This window comes from Zootoca vivipara, chromosome 15 (genome assembly GCF_963506605.1).
Source record: "Zootoca vivipara chromosome 15, rZooViv1.1, whole genome shotgun sequence".
Lineage (NCBI taxonomy): Eukaryota > Metazoa > Chordata > Lepidosauria > Squamata > Lacertidae > Zootoca > Zootoca vivipara.
Genome location: NC_083290.1, coordinates 39,263,844 through 39,284,150, shown reverse-complemented (window position 1 = coordinate 39,284,150; position 20,307 = coordinate 39,263,844). Strand labels below are relative to the sequence as shown.

The window sequence follows — 20,307 nt, the reverse complement described above, 5'->3', positions numbered from 1 at the left end:
TCCGGGTCCAATATTCTAAATGCTAGACTACAAACTGTCTAAATCAAACTTACAATATTTCCTGTTGCAGTCTCACCTACTACCGTGTTTCTCCAAAAATAAGCCATACCCCGAAAATAAGCCATAGTGATAGGCAGTTTAACCTTGTAGGTTAAACTGTACCATACTTAATAATAAAAAAGACATCCCCGAAAATAAGCCACCGTGTTTGTTTGTTTTTAAGGAAAAATAAATAAAAGACGGTGTCTTATTTTTGGAGAAACACGGTACCTATGATTCCCCCCCACACACACAATTACAGCATTATTTCGGGAACACAGAAATTAACCAGTTCATCATCATCAGTTTCTTAGGATCAACAGTCCAGAATAAACCGAAACAGAATACAAAAAAGTGTAATAACAGCTCAGCTATATAGAAAATAGCCAATAACCTCAAGGCAGAAATTTGATTCAGTTCAGATTTAAAGGTGAACCTTCTTAATTTCCACTTTCTGAAACAATATGCAAAGCAAAACACAGCCATCCTTTGAAATTTGAATCCTCCGAATTTTGCAATGCTGTTCTCCAGTCAATTAGCATGTACAAAAATAAATAGTGAAAATAACATTAAAATGCATTATATTAGAGAAAACTGCTTTGCAAGAACTGGATATGTTATGCAAAATTGCATAGAGAAATGTGTATATTGGAATAAATATTCACTAAAATTGCACTGGCAAGAACCTCCCTGAACCTGCTCTTCTCTGTCATCGTTGCAACCTGCCTTTTCACCTGCCTCTTGAGTGAGAACAAGGAGCAATAAATGCCATTGTCTGCTTGCTCAATGAGTCTCTACCTAGGGATTTGCATTTGAAAGAGAAACTACGGTACCTAATTTGCACTTCTCAAGCCAGTGCCCAAACTGAAACAAGGTTATCCTGGGGAAGGGCTGTAGTGAGGTGGGGGAGCATCTGCTTTGCATGCAAAAGGTCCCAGGTTCAATCCTCAACAGCTCCAGGTAGCACTGGGAAAGAACTCTGCCTGAAACCCATAGAACCACTGCCAGTGAGTGCCGACAGTATTGAGCTAGATGTTGGTTGCAGAAGTAAGCTAGACTAATGTAGGATGTAGTAAGATTTAGATATATGTTAGGCGGATATAATCCCTTTAAGATTAAAATTATATTATGAGGTTTTGGAAATTGGGGTCTTTATTGTTTAAAACAAAGAAAAACAACAAAACAAATAGATTGAAATGAACAACTTCACATTTACCGACATACAAACTCACCATACTAACACTTAACTAATTCATACATACCTACACAACTAACTCATGCATACCTACCTACATAATTCCCGCACCCCAACATACGACTCATCACTAAAACATATACATAACCCACACTAATCTTAAAAATCATGTTATTCTATTACTTTCATCTTCATGTTTTCTTCACCAGATTCTGAACAGACTTCCAATTAAACTTGCTGGTTTTTTAAAAAATTTTCCTTTATATTTTGCACAGTGATATATATGTTGTTTATTTTCATTTCAACTGATATCTAATAATTTATTTTACAAGGTACAGTCTATTTCTGCCAACGTGGTTTCTTTTAATTTATTCTTTTTCAAATACTCTTCAAAAGTTTCCCATTCCTTAAAATTAAATTATATTATGAGGTTTTGGAAATTGGGGAGTGAAAAGGGATTAAAAACAATAATCAGAACAATTAATTAAGAAAAAGAATGTTATAAAGAATGAGAAAGTGCTAAATAAGTGATTTATAGACCCGTAGAAGGGAAGGGAAGGAGGAAGTCGACAAAGATATGGAATATAAGATGAAGGAATGTATTTTTATGTGTTTTTTCCCTCTCTTTTTTTCTTTTTCTTTTTTCTTTTTTCTTATTTAGTATGGATATTATTGTTGTTCGAATGTGTTAATTGTGTCTTTCTGTATATTCTTTATTATTACAAAATCAATAAATATACATTATTTTAAAAAAGTATTGAGCTAGATGTTCACCCCCCCTCCCCCGGAGAACACATTGTCCAACACCCTGCAAAATCTAGAACTGGCAGCTGTGCCTTGACTCTGCTGCCCTAGTTCAGCCATGGCAGAGCTGCTTCTTCCTATTTGTTGATCTGACGCTAATGGAGCAAACCTCTTTTCTCCTTTCCAAGACTTTACAATGCAGAGGAAACTGGCAGCAGCTGTCCTCTTTGCAGCCCTGTGCGGTGAAATTTGTCTCTCCCGGAAAGTGGGCATCTCCCCATCTAAGCGGTTTAAGAAGCCATACACCAAACGGCCCAGCAGGACCACATCGCCTCTCCAGAAATATCTGTGCCACGGGGGTCAAATGATCGACGGTGTGGAACTGCAGCCGAACGACACCGACTATTACAGGGATAACTGGAAGGATTTTCCAGACGGACTTTATTACCCCAACTGCTCCTTGTATCGGGAGCCGAACGTAAGCAAAGAAGCCCTGGTTGGCGAGTGTGTCACTTTTGTGACGCCTTCGACCAAGCTGAACCTATCTCTAGGAAAAGATGCGAATGACCCAAAGCAGAGAGTGATGTGGTTCGTGATTAACCACTTGTGTGCCAACGAATCGTGCAGTCAGCCGTGCCCACAGCGCTCTAACGCTGGAGCCCTCCATTTTTTCAGTCAAGCCCTGATTATTGGCCTGCTTGGTTGCTCTGTTCTTTCCGCAAAATAAAGTTGCAGGGTCCAAGCTCCTGGTGTTGAAGATAGAGCTGTGTAGTTCCCACTCCGCCCCACCCCACCCCACATCTAGCACTTTGGATCGTCCCCAATATGACTTGGGCTGATCCAAGGCTAAACCCAGATCCAGGACTGGAATCAATTCTATTGCTTAATTAGGGTTTTAAGTCCTTGAAACATTGTGTCTCCTCGCCCCGCCCCTGCTGCATTAATCAGGTTTTTTAAACCCTAATTTAAAAATATGATCTGTAGGGAGTTGGGGGAAGGAGGAGACACTGTGTCTCCTCCGTCCTTTAATTGCACCTTCTGCACATCAGCTGATGAGTGGAGGTTTCAATGCAGCTGGGAGCTGCTCCACCAGCACGTTCTCCACAGGGAATGTGCTGGAAGGGCAGAGCTTGGAGAGGCTGCCTGCCTCTCCTTCTTCCCTACAACTGTCTGTCTGCCCTGCCTTTTGACAGCCCTGAATCACTCCAGATGGACCGACATTAGGCAATCCAGGGCTGTCCCAACAGCCCATCTAAACAAAGCCCAGAATTGGCATGATATGGTTCAGGACCCGTCATAGCTGCCAAGTTTTCCCTTTTCTCGCGAGGAAGCCTATTCAGCATAAGGGAAAATCCCTTTTAAAAAGGGATAACTTGGCAGCTATGGGACCCGTGCTTTGACCGGTTCCAGTGCTTAGCCCTAGTAGAAACCAAAGAGGGGGCAAGCAGGCAGCAAAGGCTTCCAGTAACATTGCCATTTTCCATGCTTGAATTTCTACTGCATCAGGCGCACCAGTTATATTAGTTGTAGGTATGCACGAGTCAGATCTTTCCCCCGCCATCAGCTTTGCCATTATCTCCCGCACATTTGAAGGAAGTACGCAAATTGCTAGAGCAGCACAGTGCTGAACCTCTGGCATATTTGAAGCCACAATAGTAAAAGTTATTTGCATTTGGTCCTTGCCCCACAGAACGAGAAGTGCAGGGCCAGTCGGATGGAGTGTTTGCTGCTCGCTCAGTGACTTTTGACATCTTCCCATGACGAGTGAGTGAGCTCCTGCCTGATTCAGCACAGATGACAGATTTACTTAGGGCTGTTTGGAGCTGCTTACTATAAAACCATCATTCCCTGCAGTGCACACATTCCTTTTGCTGTGTTCTCTGAGCAATAACTGAAAGGAGCTTTCAGGAATGTTCAGTGGTGATTTCATATACATGTATCTGCAATGATCCTAGGTGGTGTTTTTTCAAAAAGCTATTCAAAGTCCATCATTGTCCTTATTTTCCACTGTGAAATGTCAAGATTGCATTGGCCATCTGTTTTAGCATATCTTTTATGTATTCTAAGCATTCACTTATACTGTAGTAGAATTCAAGATTTGTGAATTATATACCTCCTTTTGTTCACAATTTATGTTACTGCCTTCTTTTTTCCCCCTGCCTTCCCTCCAAAGAATACATTGCCCACCTGCTTTTATCCTCACAACAAACCTGTGAGACAGGTTGAGAGATGGTGACTGGTCCAAGGTCAGCCCGTTTGTCAACCAAATAGTATGTGAAAAGATACACATACCAGGAGAAAGTGTGCATAAATGTGTATATTCGTTAAAAAAAAAACTTACAAAAATGAATTATATGATGGGGAATTGCTTGCAAAAATTCGTATATTGGGCAAAATAGCATACCAAAATATGTAAATTGGAAGAGGTAAAAGGTAAAGGGGCCCCTGACCATCAGGTCCAGTTGTGTCCGACTCTGGGGTTGCGGCCCTCATCTCGCTCTATAGGCCGAGGGAGCCAGCGTTTGTCCGCAGACAGCTTCCGGGTCATGTGGCCAGCATAACAAAGCTGCTTCTGGCAAACTAGAGCAGCACACGGAAATGCTGTTTACCTTCCCGCCAGAGCAGTCCCTATTTATCTACTTGCACTTTTGATGTGCTTTCGAACTGCTAGGTGGGCAGGAGCTGGGACCGAGCAATGGGAACTCACCCCGTTGCAGGGATTCGAACCGCCGACCTTCTGATCAGCAAGCCCTAGACTCTGTGGTTTAACCCACAGCGCCACCTGGGTCCCTATACATGTACATATACATGTCCCTATACATATACATTGGAAGAAATATGCACTAAAATGTTGACAAATCTTCATGAGGACTTTTTAAAAAAATCTCAAGCTTTTGTGAAAATGTGGAGAACTGAACTTAATGAGAAACCAAAATGGAGTGATTCCTCCCTCTCCTAATTGGGGCACATGTGGTAGAAAAAAGGGGGAAGGCAGAAACCTCAAGCAGAGACCTGAGAGGTCCACACACACAAACACACTCCCCTGTGCAAAACAGATTATTTCCAGATGTCTGTCTAATGCTTGCCTGGAACCTTTTAATACCAGTAATGGAAAGACCAGCGCTCAATTTTCCATGCACTATATATCTTCACTATCTTGCTGACCCGACTGCACAGCAGGAATTAAGCTCGCCTTTCTCATCAATCTTTTCTTCCCCAGCCAGTACTTTCCTTCCCATTAACTTGAGCCACTTCTCTTAAGTAATCGCCAGATCAGCCTCCATTAGCAGAACCACAAAGAATGAAAACGAGTCCCCACCCCCACGGCATATGACTGTTCTCCCGTTCATTTTATTTGGAATTGCTCAGAAGCAACTGCCGGTGGAGTGTGGCTTGTTTGTTTACTTAGTTCAAATGTAAAGCCCCATTCAAAAAAAAAAAAAAGTGAATGTGCAGCCTGGCGAGACCTGCTGCTGGGAGGCCCTGTGAGATCCGCTGCCGTTGCAAGGCCCAGCAAAGCCCACTGCTGCTGCTACAAGGTCTCCCTCCACCAAGGCCACTGATGTACTTCTGGCACTGTGCTACCTGAAGCATGTCAGCAGCTATGGTCAGCCTCCGGGCCTCAGCAGAAGCCTTGCAGAGGAGAGGCGGCAGCAGAGGAAGCGGGACATCACAGATTGACGTAGGAAGCCGGGGTGTCCCAGACAAATTGGGACTATCGGCGGCGCATCATCCCCACTCCTTTGCCTCAGAGAACATCAGCCGGCTCTGTTGCCTAGTAGGCAGAGGCCAAGAAACGACAAGGGCACGGAAATGTGTGTACTGTATGTTCATGAAAATAATATTCGAAATTGTGTTGCCTTAGGGGGAATTGGTTTGCAAACTTGTGGATATTAGGAGAAAATTGCACTTAAATGCTGATTACTTTTAATGAGGACTCAAAGACTGGAAAAAGGAGGAATCTGCCTGCTCACCCTGGGCTTTGCCTCTCCCCCTCTTCAGAGGCTTGTTATTGCAAGTCAATTTGTGGTACAGTATTCAATTTTTTCCTCATCCAGTTGCTTCTTACTACCTTCTGTTCCTTTAGGCTTCCCAAGCAGACCCTCCAAGAGTGGCTGCACCACTAATTATATAGACACACAAAAGCAGATAAGTCAAACAGCATATTGCTATTTATAACACTTGAAACAGTTTATTCTTCCTAAGAGGGATGGGCAGACTTCAGGCTTAGCTTTGCATTTTACTGTAACTCCTCCCCCCCCCCACGTTCCAACCCAAACCAGGTGCAAAACTGATGCACAGAGTGGGAGCAGACATACACAGATAGCTTTAAGAATAGAAAGCCTCTAAGTACCTGCTCAGCCCAATGAATTATTTGCAACACCAGAACTGAGTTCATGGCATTTTCATACAAAAACCCATACATCAACACAGCAGCCGGCAACTGCCTCTCCATCCCCTCCCTGCTTTTTGGGCATAGTGAAAGACTGGGATTTCAAGACTCCATGTTACAGCTATGAAGCAGGCCCTCCTCAGGCCCCAGTTAAGCTACAGATGATGGCTTTAGTGTGGGAAGTGAGGCCTGTCGGTTCATTCGGTTCCACATTGGGATCTTAGCTTCTGTTTCAGGGGCACAGCCAGGCCAGTTCTGGAAAGATGGTATCTTTAATGGGTGCCAACTGCTGAGACAAGAAAATCAGGTCCTTTTTTTGGGACACGCACAGCCCAACCCAGAGAGTTGGTACAAGAGAAATCGAAAGCAGAACTACGTGAGATCCAGATGTTCAGCTCCACTCCTCTACCTCAAAGGAAACTCTATGGCGGGCACAGGCAAACTCGGCCCTCCAGATGTTTTGGGACTACAACTCCCATCATCCCTAACTAACAGGACCAGTGGTCAGGGATGATGGGAGTTGTAGTCCCAAAACATCTGGAGGGCCGAGTTTGCCTATGCCTGCTCTATGGGCTCTGTTGCCTAGTGGGCAGAGGCCAAAGGGCATCACCAAGAGGGAGGGCAAAAAATGCCACCTGAACCATCATGGCCCCACAGAGAGACCATGCTATACCCACTGTAAATATCTATCTAAAAGAAAGGGAAAAACATGAACAAACAAGGCACTGTATAAGTAACAAAGTAAACCAAGATCTAAACAGATTACAAGCAGCAAGATGAATAAAATAAACAAAAGCCTCCTCTGCTCTCTCCTCCCTGACACATACTCAGACTCCCACCCTAGACACCCCTGGGATAGTGGATTTTAAGACAGCAGCACGAGATGTCATAAAGGAAGGCAAGTCGCTGTGACTTTGACATCCCACCAACCTGTATGGATATTTCTTCAGAACTTTTAGGGGCCTGCTTCAGTGTTTCCCTTCGTTTTCACGTCCCTGTTTCTCCGTCAAGTAAGGATATTCTTCATTAAGCAACATTTCTAAAGGGGGACCATTCTAACCTCCTTTTACACATATTAGAAAACCCATAATTCCCGGGTTTAGAGGAAGGGTCATATCTCAGTAGTAGAGCACCTGCTTTGCATGGGGGGGGGGAAACCCATCTCAGTCTCCAGGTAGGGCTGGGAAAGAAAGACCGTCTGAAATCCCAGAGATATAAAGCCAGTCACTGTAGACAATACTGAGCTAGAAGATGGACCATTGGTCTGACTCGCTAAGGCAGCTTCCTAGGTATATTACAATTTTGCCATTTATTCTAAGAGCAAGCAACCTTCTCCACAAGACACGAGGATGCCTGCCTTCCTGTAGCAGCATACTGTTATGAGCTTTTTTGGTGGGGGAGAATACCCCTAAATTATTAAATTAGTAAATTACAATTTAATATTTGGAGTATTAATGGAAGTGTTTGGAGTATTAAGGGAAGTATTTGGAGTAATATTTGGAGTATTGGGGGAAGATGCCAGGTACAGTGTAAAGACACAGGCTATGTTGGTTTCCAGTGTTAGAAACTCAGATATATAGTCTAGACGCCAAATGGCTCCTTAAATCAAGGTTACAGTTGCCAAAATGGAATGTCCAGTGGCCATTTTTAAAGCAAGACTGCTCTGAGTCTTATTTTTCAAATGATTGACTGACTGTGATTGATTATCAGTTAAACATCTGGCTAGTTCAGATGACAACCTTGAGCTAGGTTACGAACATTGAGAACTGAAAGAAATCACTTGATCCAGGGACAGTCCACTTATATATTGGCCTGTTCTGAGCTCTTTTTCTTAAGGGTGACATGGACCATTCACAATGTAAGAATATTCTTCAAAACTGTGAGCAGGGCACTGGGGTGGGGCAAGTGAAGACAAGCGGCAACAATTAACTATAACATTGTTCACCACTCCCAGGGGCGTACCCAGGATCAAAACTAGAGGGGGCAAGGGGTGGGGCCAAGGCACGGGATGGGAGGGAAGGGAGGACGCGCACACGGCGGGGCGGGGGAGGAGCCGGAGCGCGATGGCTGCTGGATGAGGGGGCCGGCGGCGGCAGCAGCAGAATCGACGGCAGCGGGGGAGTCTCCAGAGGCAGGCGGCGGAGGAGGAGGAGCCCAGCCCAGCGGAGTGCGAGTTCGGCATTCCCGCCCGCCCGTCACAGCCTCCAGCTTCCCATCGCGCTCTCTGGTTCCCCGCCACGCTTGGCCTTGCCGGAGGGTGCAACGGGGAGCTGGAGGGAGGGCGTGGCGCGGTGGGCAGGAACGCCGAACTCGCACTCCGCTGGGCTGTGCTCCGCCTCCGCTTCTGCCTGCCAGCAGCGCTGCTCTCGTGCTCCGGCCCTGCTTCTAGGGGGGCAGCTGCCCCCCTGCCCCATGCTGGGTACGCCCATGACCACTCCTGCTCAGGCTGGACAGAAAAAGCATTTTGATACCTGAAATTCAATCTGATTGTGCAGATAAAGTGTAGCTGATAGAATTCTACAGGATGTGGTGTTAGTGTGTGAACACAGTCCAATGATCCCCAGGCATGCACCTCCAGATGGTGGAGATTTCAGGCACCATCCTGGTGCCCAGGCATTTTCACTTGGTCACTAGCGGCCAACAGCCAGGTGCAAAAGGTGCCTGGCGCCTGGCTAATTTCAAACACTGCCGGTTCAGGAGATTGGTGACAAACAGAGTAGAGCACCGGGCCATTAAGGGTGACTGACAATGCAAATACCTAGCGGGTAGCATAGCTGCCAAGTACCCCGTTTTCACCGGGAAACCCCCGTTTTTACTTACCTTTTCCCAGTGGTCCCCCGTATCACTTCATCTCCCGTTTTTCTCCGTTATTTTCTCCTGCCGGCGGCCATTTTTTTTCTTTCCGATTTGCCCTTCTATGGGCACCAAAAATGGCCACTGCCAGCTTCAAAAGTCGCATCTATGCATGTCCGGAAGTGCATAGATGCGACTTCCGGTGCCGGCGGTGGCCATTTTTGGTGCCCATAGATGGGCGGAGCGACACCGGAAGTTACGTTGACGCACTTCCTGACATGCGTACAAGTGACTTTCGAAGCCGGCGGCGGCCATTTTTGGTGCCCATAGAAGGGCAAAGCGACACCGGAAGTTATGTCGACGCAACTTCCGGTGTCACACGGCTGCCGGTCACGGATTCTGCAGTCCGGGACTTGGAAGGTAAGGCGGGTAGAGACAGGAGGAGGAGGTTTCCAGGCTCACAGGGAGCAATGATATAAACGGAAGTGGGAATTGCGTTTGGCAAGGGGTTCTGGAAAGAAGCAGCAGGAAGTGGGGAGAACTCCATGTGGGTTGGCTGGGAGAGGCCATACTCAGAGAGACGGGGAGCATGGTTGGCTTCTGCTTCCAGCTTGCTGAAGTTATGGGAGAAGCAGCAAGAAACACTCTTTAGCTGCAATGTTCTGCACGCCCCTCCACTGAAGGCTTCGGGTTGTAAATATGTGACACCATGTTTCATAAAGACACTATTGCCTCCATTGTGCCTCAATCTTCTGAAGATGAAAGGGGTCCGTAAACTTTTTCAGCAGGGGGCCGGTCCACTGTCCCTCAGACCTTGTGGGGGGGCGGACTATATTTTGGAGAGAGAAAAATGAACGAATTCCTGTGCCCCACAAATAACCCAGAGATGCATTTTAAATAAAAGGACACATTCTACTCATGTAAAAACACACTGACTCCTGGACCGTCCAAGGGCCGGATTTAGAAGGCGATTGGGCCAGATCCGGGCCCCGGGCCTTAGTTTGGGGGCCCTGGTCCAGGGGAAGGGGCCAGTAAATTGTGGGGTTTGTTGCCACCCATGAGGCAGAAGGAAGAGGAAGAGTCTAGGCAGTCAGAGATAGGAGAAGGGGAGGCAGGGGTAGAGTTGCACGAAGGTGCAGAGGGGGAAGAGACAGAGTCTGGCCATTAGAATCTCCCCCACCCCCTATCCCACTGTCTCCAAAGATGAGGAGGGGTTTAATATGGCAGGAGCTACACAGGAGAAGTTGCCAGTTTCCTGTGAACACTATGCCAGAAGGGAGGGTTTAAATGTGCTGATGGAGCTGTTGGTCCAACTGTCTGGGTCAGAGCACAAGTCAAGAGAGAGAGAGAGAGAGATGCCTAGCTAGATATTTAGCAGGAGCAGTGCATGTAATTCTTGCACCTTAGGAACTGATGTAGTCAAGTGCTTTGCCAATAAAGGAATAAACTTCCAATTGTGTATCTCAGTGGTTTTCAACCAGGGTGCCTTGAATGATGGTATGGGGTGCTGTGGCCAACACTGGCCTCTAACCCTCTTTCTTTCCCTCCCTCCCTCCCTCCCTCCCTCCCTCCCTCCCTCCCTCCCTCCCTCCCTCCCTCCTCTGATGCCCTCTTGCATCTCTGCCTCCCAAAAGCTTGCACAGCTTGCAGTGTTTTCCTCCACCATATGCAAACTGTGGATCTGTGTGGTAGTGAAGAGTTAGAAGTAGCACTGCGTGTGTTACTACTGTGTAACTTTTATGCTGACAAAAGAACCAGATTAGTCTTTTGATTGTGTCCATTGTGGGGAGATCTTTAGAATAACATATGAAGTGCGGGTGGGTTCATGCATGACCCGAGACTGAGATTCAGCTCAAAAAGGATTAATTGGAACATCAAGAAGAGTAAGGATGGCAAACGGGGCACTCAGCCCACGCCTAAGGTACAGTGGTACCTCGGTTTATGAACACAATTGGTTCCGGAAGTCTGTTCATAAACTGAAGCGTTCATAAACTGAAGCGAACTTTCCCATTGAAAGTAATGGAAAGTGGAAAGTGGATTAATCTTGTTCCAGACAGTCCGCGGAGTACTTAAACTGAAGCGTTCATAAACTGAAGCGAACTTTCCCATTGAAAGTAATGGAAACAGGATTAATCCGTTCCAGACGGGTCCGCGGAGTACTTAAACTGAAGCGTTCATAAACTGAAGCATGGGTGTAATTGGTTCCGGAAGTCTGTTCATAAACTGAAGCGTTCATAAACTGAAGCGAACTTTCCCATTGAAAGTAATGGAAACAGGATTAATCCATTCCAGATGGGTCCGCAGTGTTCATAAACCGAAAATTCATAAACCGAGGTGTTCTTAAACCGAGGTTCCACTGTACAAACTCTGTGCTATTTTTCTAGAAAAAGAAGTGCTGGAACTCACAACGATCGTCTTCCTTGTTCTCTTATAATGGCAACAGTGCCAACCTGAGAAGTGCTGGAACTAAGTTCCAGTTTTTATTGCTGCCATGAATACAATTCTGCCCCTTACAGTTTCCCACAGTGATTTACAGCTAGGAATGACTTTGACAGAAGACCACAGGTATTTAGGAACAGATTTCCCTGGGTGCAGGGCACGCACACCGCCCCAGGCGCCCAATCGGCTTGCTCCACCGCTGAGGGCGGTCTCCCATTTAAGAGTTCGTATTGGGATTGCTGGATATTTCCAGTCCCACGTTTTGCAAGGGAAGAAATCCCCATGAGCATGTTCAGAAAAAGTCTCCGTAGAAGACTTGTAAATCTACTGATTCAAAGATCCCCCCCCCATCATGAATTTACAAAGTGGCCGTAAATTAAACAAGAAATTATTTCACAGTACCAGACGTCTCCACACCTCTGCCAGACTAATATGGAGATAATACTTGCCTGTCCCCATAGTTTTTTATAAAACTTTTCATTTTTAGAAAAGGGAGACTGGACTAGTCAGATCCACCAGTACTATTGAATAAAGTTGCTGTTATTCAAAGGGGCGTTCAAACCCAATGGAAACAACTAAATATTTGTTTATTTGTGTATTAGTTTATTTCAAATCTTGCTTGCTCATTCCTTTGGAACTGGCAGCTGGGGTGTTTATTTCCACATTTTGCATCCAATCTTTGCATAAGCTTACATCTGACAGGAAAGTGTCTTTTAAAAGTTGCAGAATCGCACTGGTATTTGAATGCATACTGCCTCCAAGCAGTTGCCAAATGTTCCAAACGACCAGTACCCTGGAGTTATGATTTGTGTTGTTCCGAGCGTTCAAAGCAAGCTGCATTCTAACTGCCTCAGAACTCCAAGGAGCAGTTGCTACGGCACTCAGACCAGCCTCACTCTTCTCTTAGGTCAGACACTGGAAGAGAGAGACCTGGAGAAATTCCTTGCCCAGGAAAAAGACTGGTTGAAGAACTGATTTATTTGACGTAGGTGCATATATGTAGTGCTCCTCAGTTCCCCACCAACATAGCAGTGTTTTCTCAGATAGGAACAAATAGACTTTTTAAAATTTCCTTTTGTCCTGTCTGAGAGCCACTTTGTAGGCTTTTCACAATGTGTGTGTGTGTGTGTGTGTGAGAGAGAGAGAGAGAGAGAGAGAGAGAGAGAGAGAGAAAAAGAAAGAGAAAGAGGACTAAAGTCAGAAAGGATTCTTTCCTGAACAGTAGCTGTATTGGTCTGCTGCACCAAACTTCCTTTCCAGGGTAGAATGCATAACTTTGGTGGGATCATGCCTGACATCACTATTAGCTCAAACTTTAGGAGATGTCCATATGATACTGTGCCTAAGTATCTAACGGTTATCTTTTGTCTGTGTTTTTCTCCAGCATGCCTTCCATCGCAAGACTTCCAAGTAGTGAAGCTGAAATTCCACCCCAGGGGCATCACGGCTCCTTCCCAGTCCGACTGCTGTGCAGGGTCTCCTGCATGCAACTAGGTGCCTTTGTCCTGGCTGTTCTGGGCTGCGTAATGAGCATCTGGTCATCTGCCAACCTTGAATGGAGAGTCTGGCAGGTCATGGGCAGCAACCAACAGGGCACTGTGGTCATTGGGACCTGGAGCGCCTGTTCCGTGCAAAGCATTACAAAAGAGAAAATTAACATGGTATGCGCACGCTTAAATGAGGAGACCATACCAGCTGAAATCCTCATGGCCCAGGACTTGATGCCCTTGGCCTCACTTGCCAATGCAGCGACCGTTCTGTGCATGGCCTTTGCGCTATTTAACATCTTTGAGCCGGGAAAAGCCGACAATTTCATCGCTACCTTCTTTTCAATTGGAGCAATGATGATCTTCGGAGCGGGTACATGCGTACTTATTTCCATTTTGTGGAACCTTCATTCTATATTAACAAATGAAGGAATTCAGCTTCCGGAGGTTTTGGGGGTGCCTCCCCTTCCAACAAAACAAAGGGCTGGAATTTCTATCTATATTGGATTTATAGCAGCAGCTTCCCAGCTGATAAGTGGAACTCTGGTTCTGGGCGAAAAATATTTTTGGAAAATAAACACTTCCAAGCAAAAAGTCGTAAATGACCCAGAAAGTGTTGCAGACACTGAAGACCAAAAACCGAGAATGAAGACTTCTGTGACATTTGAATGTGAAGAAGAAAACCCAACTATTTGGCGGCGATACAAAAGTCATATTAAAGCAGAAACCATGCCAGAGTCATGGCTAAGGAATGGTTCCAGTCCTGTGACTGGCTTTTTTTAAATAGTAGCATGGGACGTTGTGAATGCTTCTGTATCCCACCATAGGGTTAACTATAAATAGGGGGGAATAAATGAAAAGTATAAAACTTATATTTAGGTATTTATTTTTTGCTATGTCTCTTTAAGCAATAAAAAGAATGTTATCTCGTCACACACTTATGCTGGAGTGCTTATTTTGCTGCAGACTACTGTATACAGTGCTTTTCAAATTTTCTGCATTTCAGAAACACTGCAAATAGCAAAAGGTTCTGGGACATGCTGTGTTTGTGTATTTGTGTCTGTTTGTGTGTGTGTGTTTGTGTGTTTGTTTGTGTGTGTGTTTGCAGTCCGTTTTACAGAGAATGCTGGCCAAGCCTTTGAGTGTCTGTGTGCTGCTCCCAGCCCTGGCCAGCAAGAACAAGGATCAGGGACACTCGGTTTCATTTGTCCAGAGAGACCTAGGCCACTTCCAGCTTTAGGCAGAATAAAAAATTAAAAAGGATGGAACACAAAACAAAATAGCGCCAACACCAAAGAAGTGAGATGTCATTAAATACGATGAAATATCTGCAAACAAAAAAGAACCATGTCATTTACCAAATCACCTCTCATTTGCTTAAGTTTGAAGCTCTTTAAGCTGAGAGTGGGTGACACATTTAGGTCTGCTGCAGGTAGAAACAAGATGAGAGAAGAATCAAATACCAAAAATATTAAGAAGTGACTAAATCTGAGGCCGACTTTGACGTTGTCCACCAGGATTTAGAAAGCTATTGCGCCACATCCTACCTCCGAGCCTTAATTTGCCTACCCATGGATTAAACCCTAGTTAAGTGCCAATACCCTTGGTATCTCAGGCACTGCTCAGCAGAGATTGGGTTGGCCAGTAACCATACCACATAGTCGAAATACATAAAAAATTGTCCAGTAGCACCTTAAGAGACCAACTAAGTTTGTTCTGGGTATAAGCTTTCGTGTGCATGCACACTTCTTCAGATACCACATAGAAAAGTCATCTTACATAATAAGACAAGTACAAAGTTTCCGAATAAAAAAAGGAAGGGAGCTTCGTACCTCTTCAGCAAAGCCACAGGTGCTGCAAAGCTTCCTGCCCCAAAGCAAACAGAAACAGACCCTCTTAAAATTTAACAGGTGGAAGAGAGACTCAACTCAAATGACAATGTGCTTGGGAAGAAAGGGGCAGGGCAGCTCTGTAAGGTTGCCATTCTACGCACCCTTTCCAGGGAGGAAAGGATTCAGTGGGGCCTCATTCTGACCTAACCTGCAAAAGATGGGGAAGTAAGTTGTCTTCAGTGTAAGCATCAATCCCATGTGCAGACTGTTAGAGAAGAGTAGCAATTTGTGCTGGAGGTTCTTTGGCAGAGTCAGCTTTTCTAATCAACACCAAGAGAAGCACTTACACAAAGTCAGGTCCAAAATCCTAACTGGCATCCCAAAGGGCTACTTTAATAATTAAGCATGATGAAATCTGGTAGGATTTTTTTCTTATATGGTAAAACAGACAGGAAGCTAAGCCTCAAACACTGGCGTTAACAGCACAGATCCTGCAAGGAATCCATTAGCCTCCATAATTGCTTCGCAACGAAATTAAGCAGCCACCAAGTCCAGAGTGAATTGCTGTTTATTTCATCACTGCCAAAAAAAAGAACATGTAATATTTTCCAGACCTTGAGCAGAGATGGAAAGCAGTGTATGTCTTAAAGCAACGAGCAAAGCAAATGTGGTTGAAATGGACCTTTGGGAAGTTGCCTCTAGAACAGTGTCTAATGATGTATGGCTTGTTCCTTTTACATATAATCCAAGGCTGAGGTGTAGTGGCCACAGGGTTGCGGGATGGGGTTAAAGTCCCATTTCTATTTCTGTAGCAGGGGCCCTGTTTCCAGCATCCTAGAGCCATCAGACCGGCATGAAAGGAGAACTTTTTAACCACTGAGTGAGAAGCCCTCACCGGTACATTAGCTTCAGGAGAAGCGTCAAGGAACACACAACTTAAAGCATTCCGAAAGAAGATATTGGAGCACACCAAACAATTTGCCCAATCATTACTACAGAAAATAGCAGATTTAGCTTAAAAGCAGCACGTGGACATCTGCACTGAACTTTGCAATGCATTGCTAATAATTATTGTCTAATTATAAGATTATTGCATGCCTTTAGAAGGTTGGATAATCTTAGAAGGGTGGCTGGCTGTGCAGGATTTGTCCTGTGAGTGTGAAGGAACAATGCACATCTGAATTTGCCCCTACACTCCTGATCTAAGGCCATGCCCCCGTGGTAGAGTTCCTCCAGAAAAACCTGTTTAGTGATCATTCCTCCCGGTTACATGCTGGTTAGACTATATCTGGTATTTACTGAGTATTTGGCCTGCCATATACGACAACGGGTATTCCTCTTGATCTGTATCTGTGGTGTTTATACATCTTCCCACTAATCATATGTTCACCCCACACTTTTCAGTGCATTTGCCCATCCTTTTTCCATTTTCTTTTAAAAAGTGAGTCTGCTGTATAGGTTCACCCACTTTAACTGCACATGCTTAGATGTGCTTGAATGCCTCCTGCAAAACATCTGGAGTTCCCCAGTTTTTTTAAATAGGGTTGCAACTGCATTAAGAACCCATTGATACCTCCCAAGTGCAGAAGCCCTGCAAAATTTCTGATCAACTTGCCTAAGAGCAGAATAGCTGAAGGACTACTTGCTCTCACATGGAGAATCATGTGATTTTAGAAGCCGGAAGCAGCAGTTGTTGGTGCCCATGAGGACACTGAGACTAAGGAGGAGGAAGCTGACTGACGCACAGTGCCACCCCATGGACCCATACTGTTGTAGTCCAGTTTCCTAGGCTAGGGCTGTCTCCACATTGCTTGCCCCCAAAGAATCCAGGGAACTGTAGTTTGTTAAGGGTTCTGGGGAAAGTAACTCTGTGATAGCTGAACTACAATTCCTAGGTGCAAATGAACAAACCCACTCAATCTTATTCGTAACAACCATTCAAATATTTGAAAACCTATGTACTAAAAAGGCTCTTCATCTTCTCTTCCACAAAACGGCAGTTCCGCTTCCCTGCCGCAGGCGCCTGGTTCTGCCTAGCTTTGGAAGGGGGTGACATGTGTGTGTGACATCACGTGCATGAATGATGCACATGCACGCAATGGGAAGAGGCTGAGTCCCGCCACTGCAGAGAGGCCTGATGAGGCCAAGCCCCTCAAGGCTAGGGGGGGGGGCTCAGCCCATAGTTGGGGCCTCTGCCTCCAGGGAAGATGGGGTAACCCAAGGTCTACATCTGGAACACAAGGGTGGGTGGGGACAGAGATCCAAATCTGCTGCCCCTGACCGAGGCAGTGGCCTCACCTTGCCTTATGGGCAGAACTGTCTTAAGCATATGCGGCGCTGAGGTGCAAAGATCCACCTGCTTGCCCCCCCCCCCCAGGTGCCCAGTCCCAGGCACGCAGGAGGGGAGAGCTGGCTGGCTGCCTCAGCATCTTGCTGACTCGGTCGCCCCCCCAAACTCGAAGCGCAGCACTCCGACCGACGGGTGGGCTCTTCCCTGGTCTCAACTGGTTAAATCCACATCTAGAAAGAGGCTGAGTCCGTTCCGTTTCCAACATTCCTTTTATTAACAAACACCAGAGTAGAACAGCACTCTGAAGAACCCCATGTGGCGTGTGTGCCTGCCTAAGCTCAACTGACAGTCCCTGGCCAACTGCCAGAACTAGACTAACTGTCGGCTTCTGATTGGAGTGTTCACCTCCGCTTGGCGATTGGTCGGGTCACGCCAGCCAGGAGGCGGACCCTGTGCGGAGGAAGAATAGCTCCAATATGACTAGGTACACAACACCCCTTCCCCCCAAATTCCAAACATCATTAACAATAAAAGTCTTTTAAGTGTGTTGGTCATTTCCGTTCTCGCTGTGACCGTCGCGGCTCCTGTATCTGTGCAGGGTCCTGGGGAAGTTCCCCCAGTACCTGTTTTCCACGGGGTGTGGCCGGCTGGGGCGGTTCTGCTGGAGTAAGTGGTCCCGGGTCAGCCGAGGACTCTGGCCCGAGGTCACTCTGCTGGGGTGTCTCGGTTGCCTGCAAACCCTCTGTTTTTCCACCTGCTCCACTCACCAAGTCACCAGCTAGCACTATTACCTCGTCCTGTGACTCCGCTGATTGCTCTGGTTTGGAAAATGCCCTGGCCCTTATCTGGTCAAGATGCCTTTTCCAAACCAGTCCCCCTTCTAGCACCACCTCATAAGAAAACGGGCCAGTACATTGGCCTAGGGTGCCTGGAACCCATCCTTGACCCGACCCATAGTCGCGGGCATATACCAGATCCCCTGAGGCAAAACCCCTAGGTGCCTTCTGCTCCACAGTGGATGGTCGCTGCTCCAAGGCCCTGTCGGGATGTATGCAATCCAGGAGAGTCATGAGCCTCCTTCCCATTAACAACTCTGCTGGGCTACGACCAGTTGTAGTGCTAGGGGTGACAAGTTGGGCCAGCAAAAGCTCGGTTAGACGGAGGGTCCAGTCTCCCCGTACGGTCCGTCTCAACGCCTCCTTAGTAGTGCGAACCATGCAAACCAAGCTTGACTGTTCGTGGCCGGATGGAAGGGAGCAGACCTAACGTGGCAGATTCCATTCTTCGAAACAAATTATTGGAATTCTGCTGAAGTAAAAGCGGCGCCGTTATCACTCACCAGGGTGTCAGGTAAACCGTGAGTTGCGAATAGCTTCCCGAGTGTGTTTATGGTGGCTCGACTGGATGTGGTTGAGGTCGGCGGAACCTTGAGCCACTTAGACTGGGAGTCTACCACTATGAGGAACAATTGGCCCTGGAAAGGACCTGCAAAGTCTATGTGCAACCTGGACCATGGAGACTGTGTGGATTCCCAGGACTGCACTGGTGCCTTGGGTGGATCCAGCCGCGAGACCTGAAAGGGTTCACAATGTTTGACCCATCCTTCAATCTCGGCATCTATGCCCGGCCACCATACGTAACTTCGGGCCAGTGCCTTCATCCGGACTATTCCCGGGTGAGACACGTGCAGGCCTTCTAAGACCTTTCTCCTGAGCAGGAGGGGGACTATGACCCAGCTACCCCACAGTAAACACCCCCTGTGAGAGGATAGTTTGTCCTTGTGGGCCGTATAAGCTGCAAATTCTGGTCCTGGCTTCCTGGCCCACCCCCTCCCCAACACGGGCCAACAACCTGTCCTTCGCTGTTGCAGCAGCAACGTCTTTGACATGCAAGGGCTTATCCGGTAAGTCCTTCAGTCTCAATATCTGATGAGCTGGAGCAGGATCTGGCCCGCTTTCTGGCAGTGGTAAACAGCTGAGAGCATCAGCATGCCCCATGGCTTTTCCGGGGCGGTGCCGTATCGAGTATTGGTAGCCAGCCAAGAAAATGGACCAACGTAAAACTCTAGGAGAGAGTGTCTGGGGTGTCTGTCGATGCAGGGCTAGGAGTCCCAAGAGAGGCTTGTGGTCTGTTACTATAGTGAAAGGCCGACCATAAAGAAAATCATGAATTTTTTTCACTCCTTTCACTACTGCTAAACCCTCTTTATCTGGGAATAGTTGCGTTCAGCTGGTGTGAGGGTTTGAGAGAAGTACGCCACTAGGACTTCTCTACCATCCGATGGTTGGTGGCCCAGTACCACGCCTACCCCATAGGGGGAAGCGTCGCAAGCCAGCACTACTGGGAGAGTCTGATCAAAGTGTGTCAACACTGAATTTGATAGCAGCAGCTCTTTGACCCCTTGGAAAGCTTTTGCCTGTCGTGGCCCCCCAACCCAGGCTGTTTTTTTTGTCCAGAAGGACCAACTCTCGGCCCCGGACTCTCGGCCTGGTGCCCCTGAGAGCCCGGCGCCCAGCACCCCTAGACGATGGGTGGGTAAGACTTATGGGTGGTCCTGCCCTGTCTAGACGCAGCACGAGTTGCGCCTGGTTGCCACCACCAGCGCAGAGCGCAAGACAACAAAGTTGCGCAATCTGGACCCAAGGCTTTTGCTGATGCAGCGAGAAACGGCACATGGGTGTAGCCGGGGGGGGGGGGGGCAGCTGCCCCCAATCAATAAAAATCAATATAAATCTGAGGTTTCTCAAAACCTGCCCCCCCCCAACAAATCCTGGCTACGCCCATGGGCAGCTCCCTCCAAATCAATTAAATCAATACAAAACACTTAACTATGTGAGGTTCTGCTCCCCCTAACGTAAAGCCTGCCCCGCGCCCACCTAGATCCTGGCTACGCCCATGAAACTGCATGGGGTTTTGCAGCTGCAGCAGCAGCAACCGCAAGGAGCATCGTGCCCCGCGCCGCCCCTTTCCGTCTTGCCGGAAGAGTGCGGCTGGGCTTACTCGGAAGTAAGTTCCGCGGTCCGTTTTCCCTGCGCGCCCCGCCCCCTTCTCCTCCCTCCAGAGCGAGAGGAGGAAGAGGAGGAGGAGACCCCTCC

At 46.9% G+C, this 20,307-nt stretch overlaps 1 protein-coding gene across 1 annotated transcript; it reads left to right on the top strand.

Annotated features, from left to right (window-relative positions):
• Positions 1-2,151: 2,151 nt before the first annotated feature.
• Positions 2,152-4,083, top strand: PRND (prion like protein doppel). Its single transcript, XM_060283116.1, has one exon. The coding sequence runs from the start codon at positions 2,175-2,177 to the stop codon at positions 2,703-2,705; it is 531 nt and encodes a 176-aa protein (XP_060139099.1). The 5' UTR covers positions 2,152-2,174; the 3' UTR covers positions 2,706-4,083.
• The last annotated feature ends 16,224 nt before the right edge of the window (positions 4,084-20,307 follow it).

Excerpts from the sequence above, each read along its gene's own strand:
- PRND (XM_060283116.1), top strand. The coding sequence starts at position 2,175 with ATGCAGAGGAAACTGGCAGCAGCTGTCCTCTTTGCAGCCCTGTGCGGT.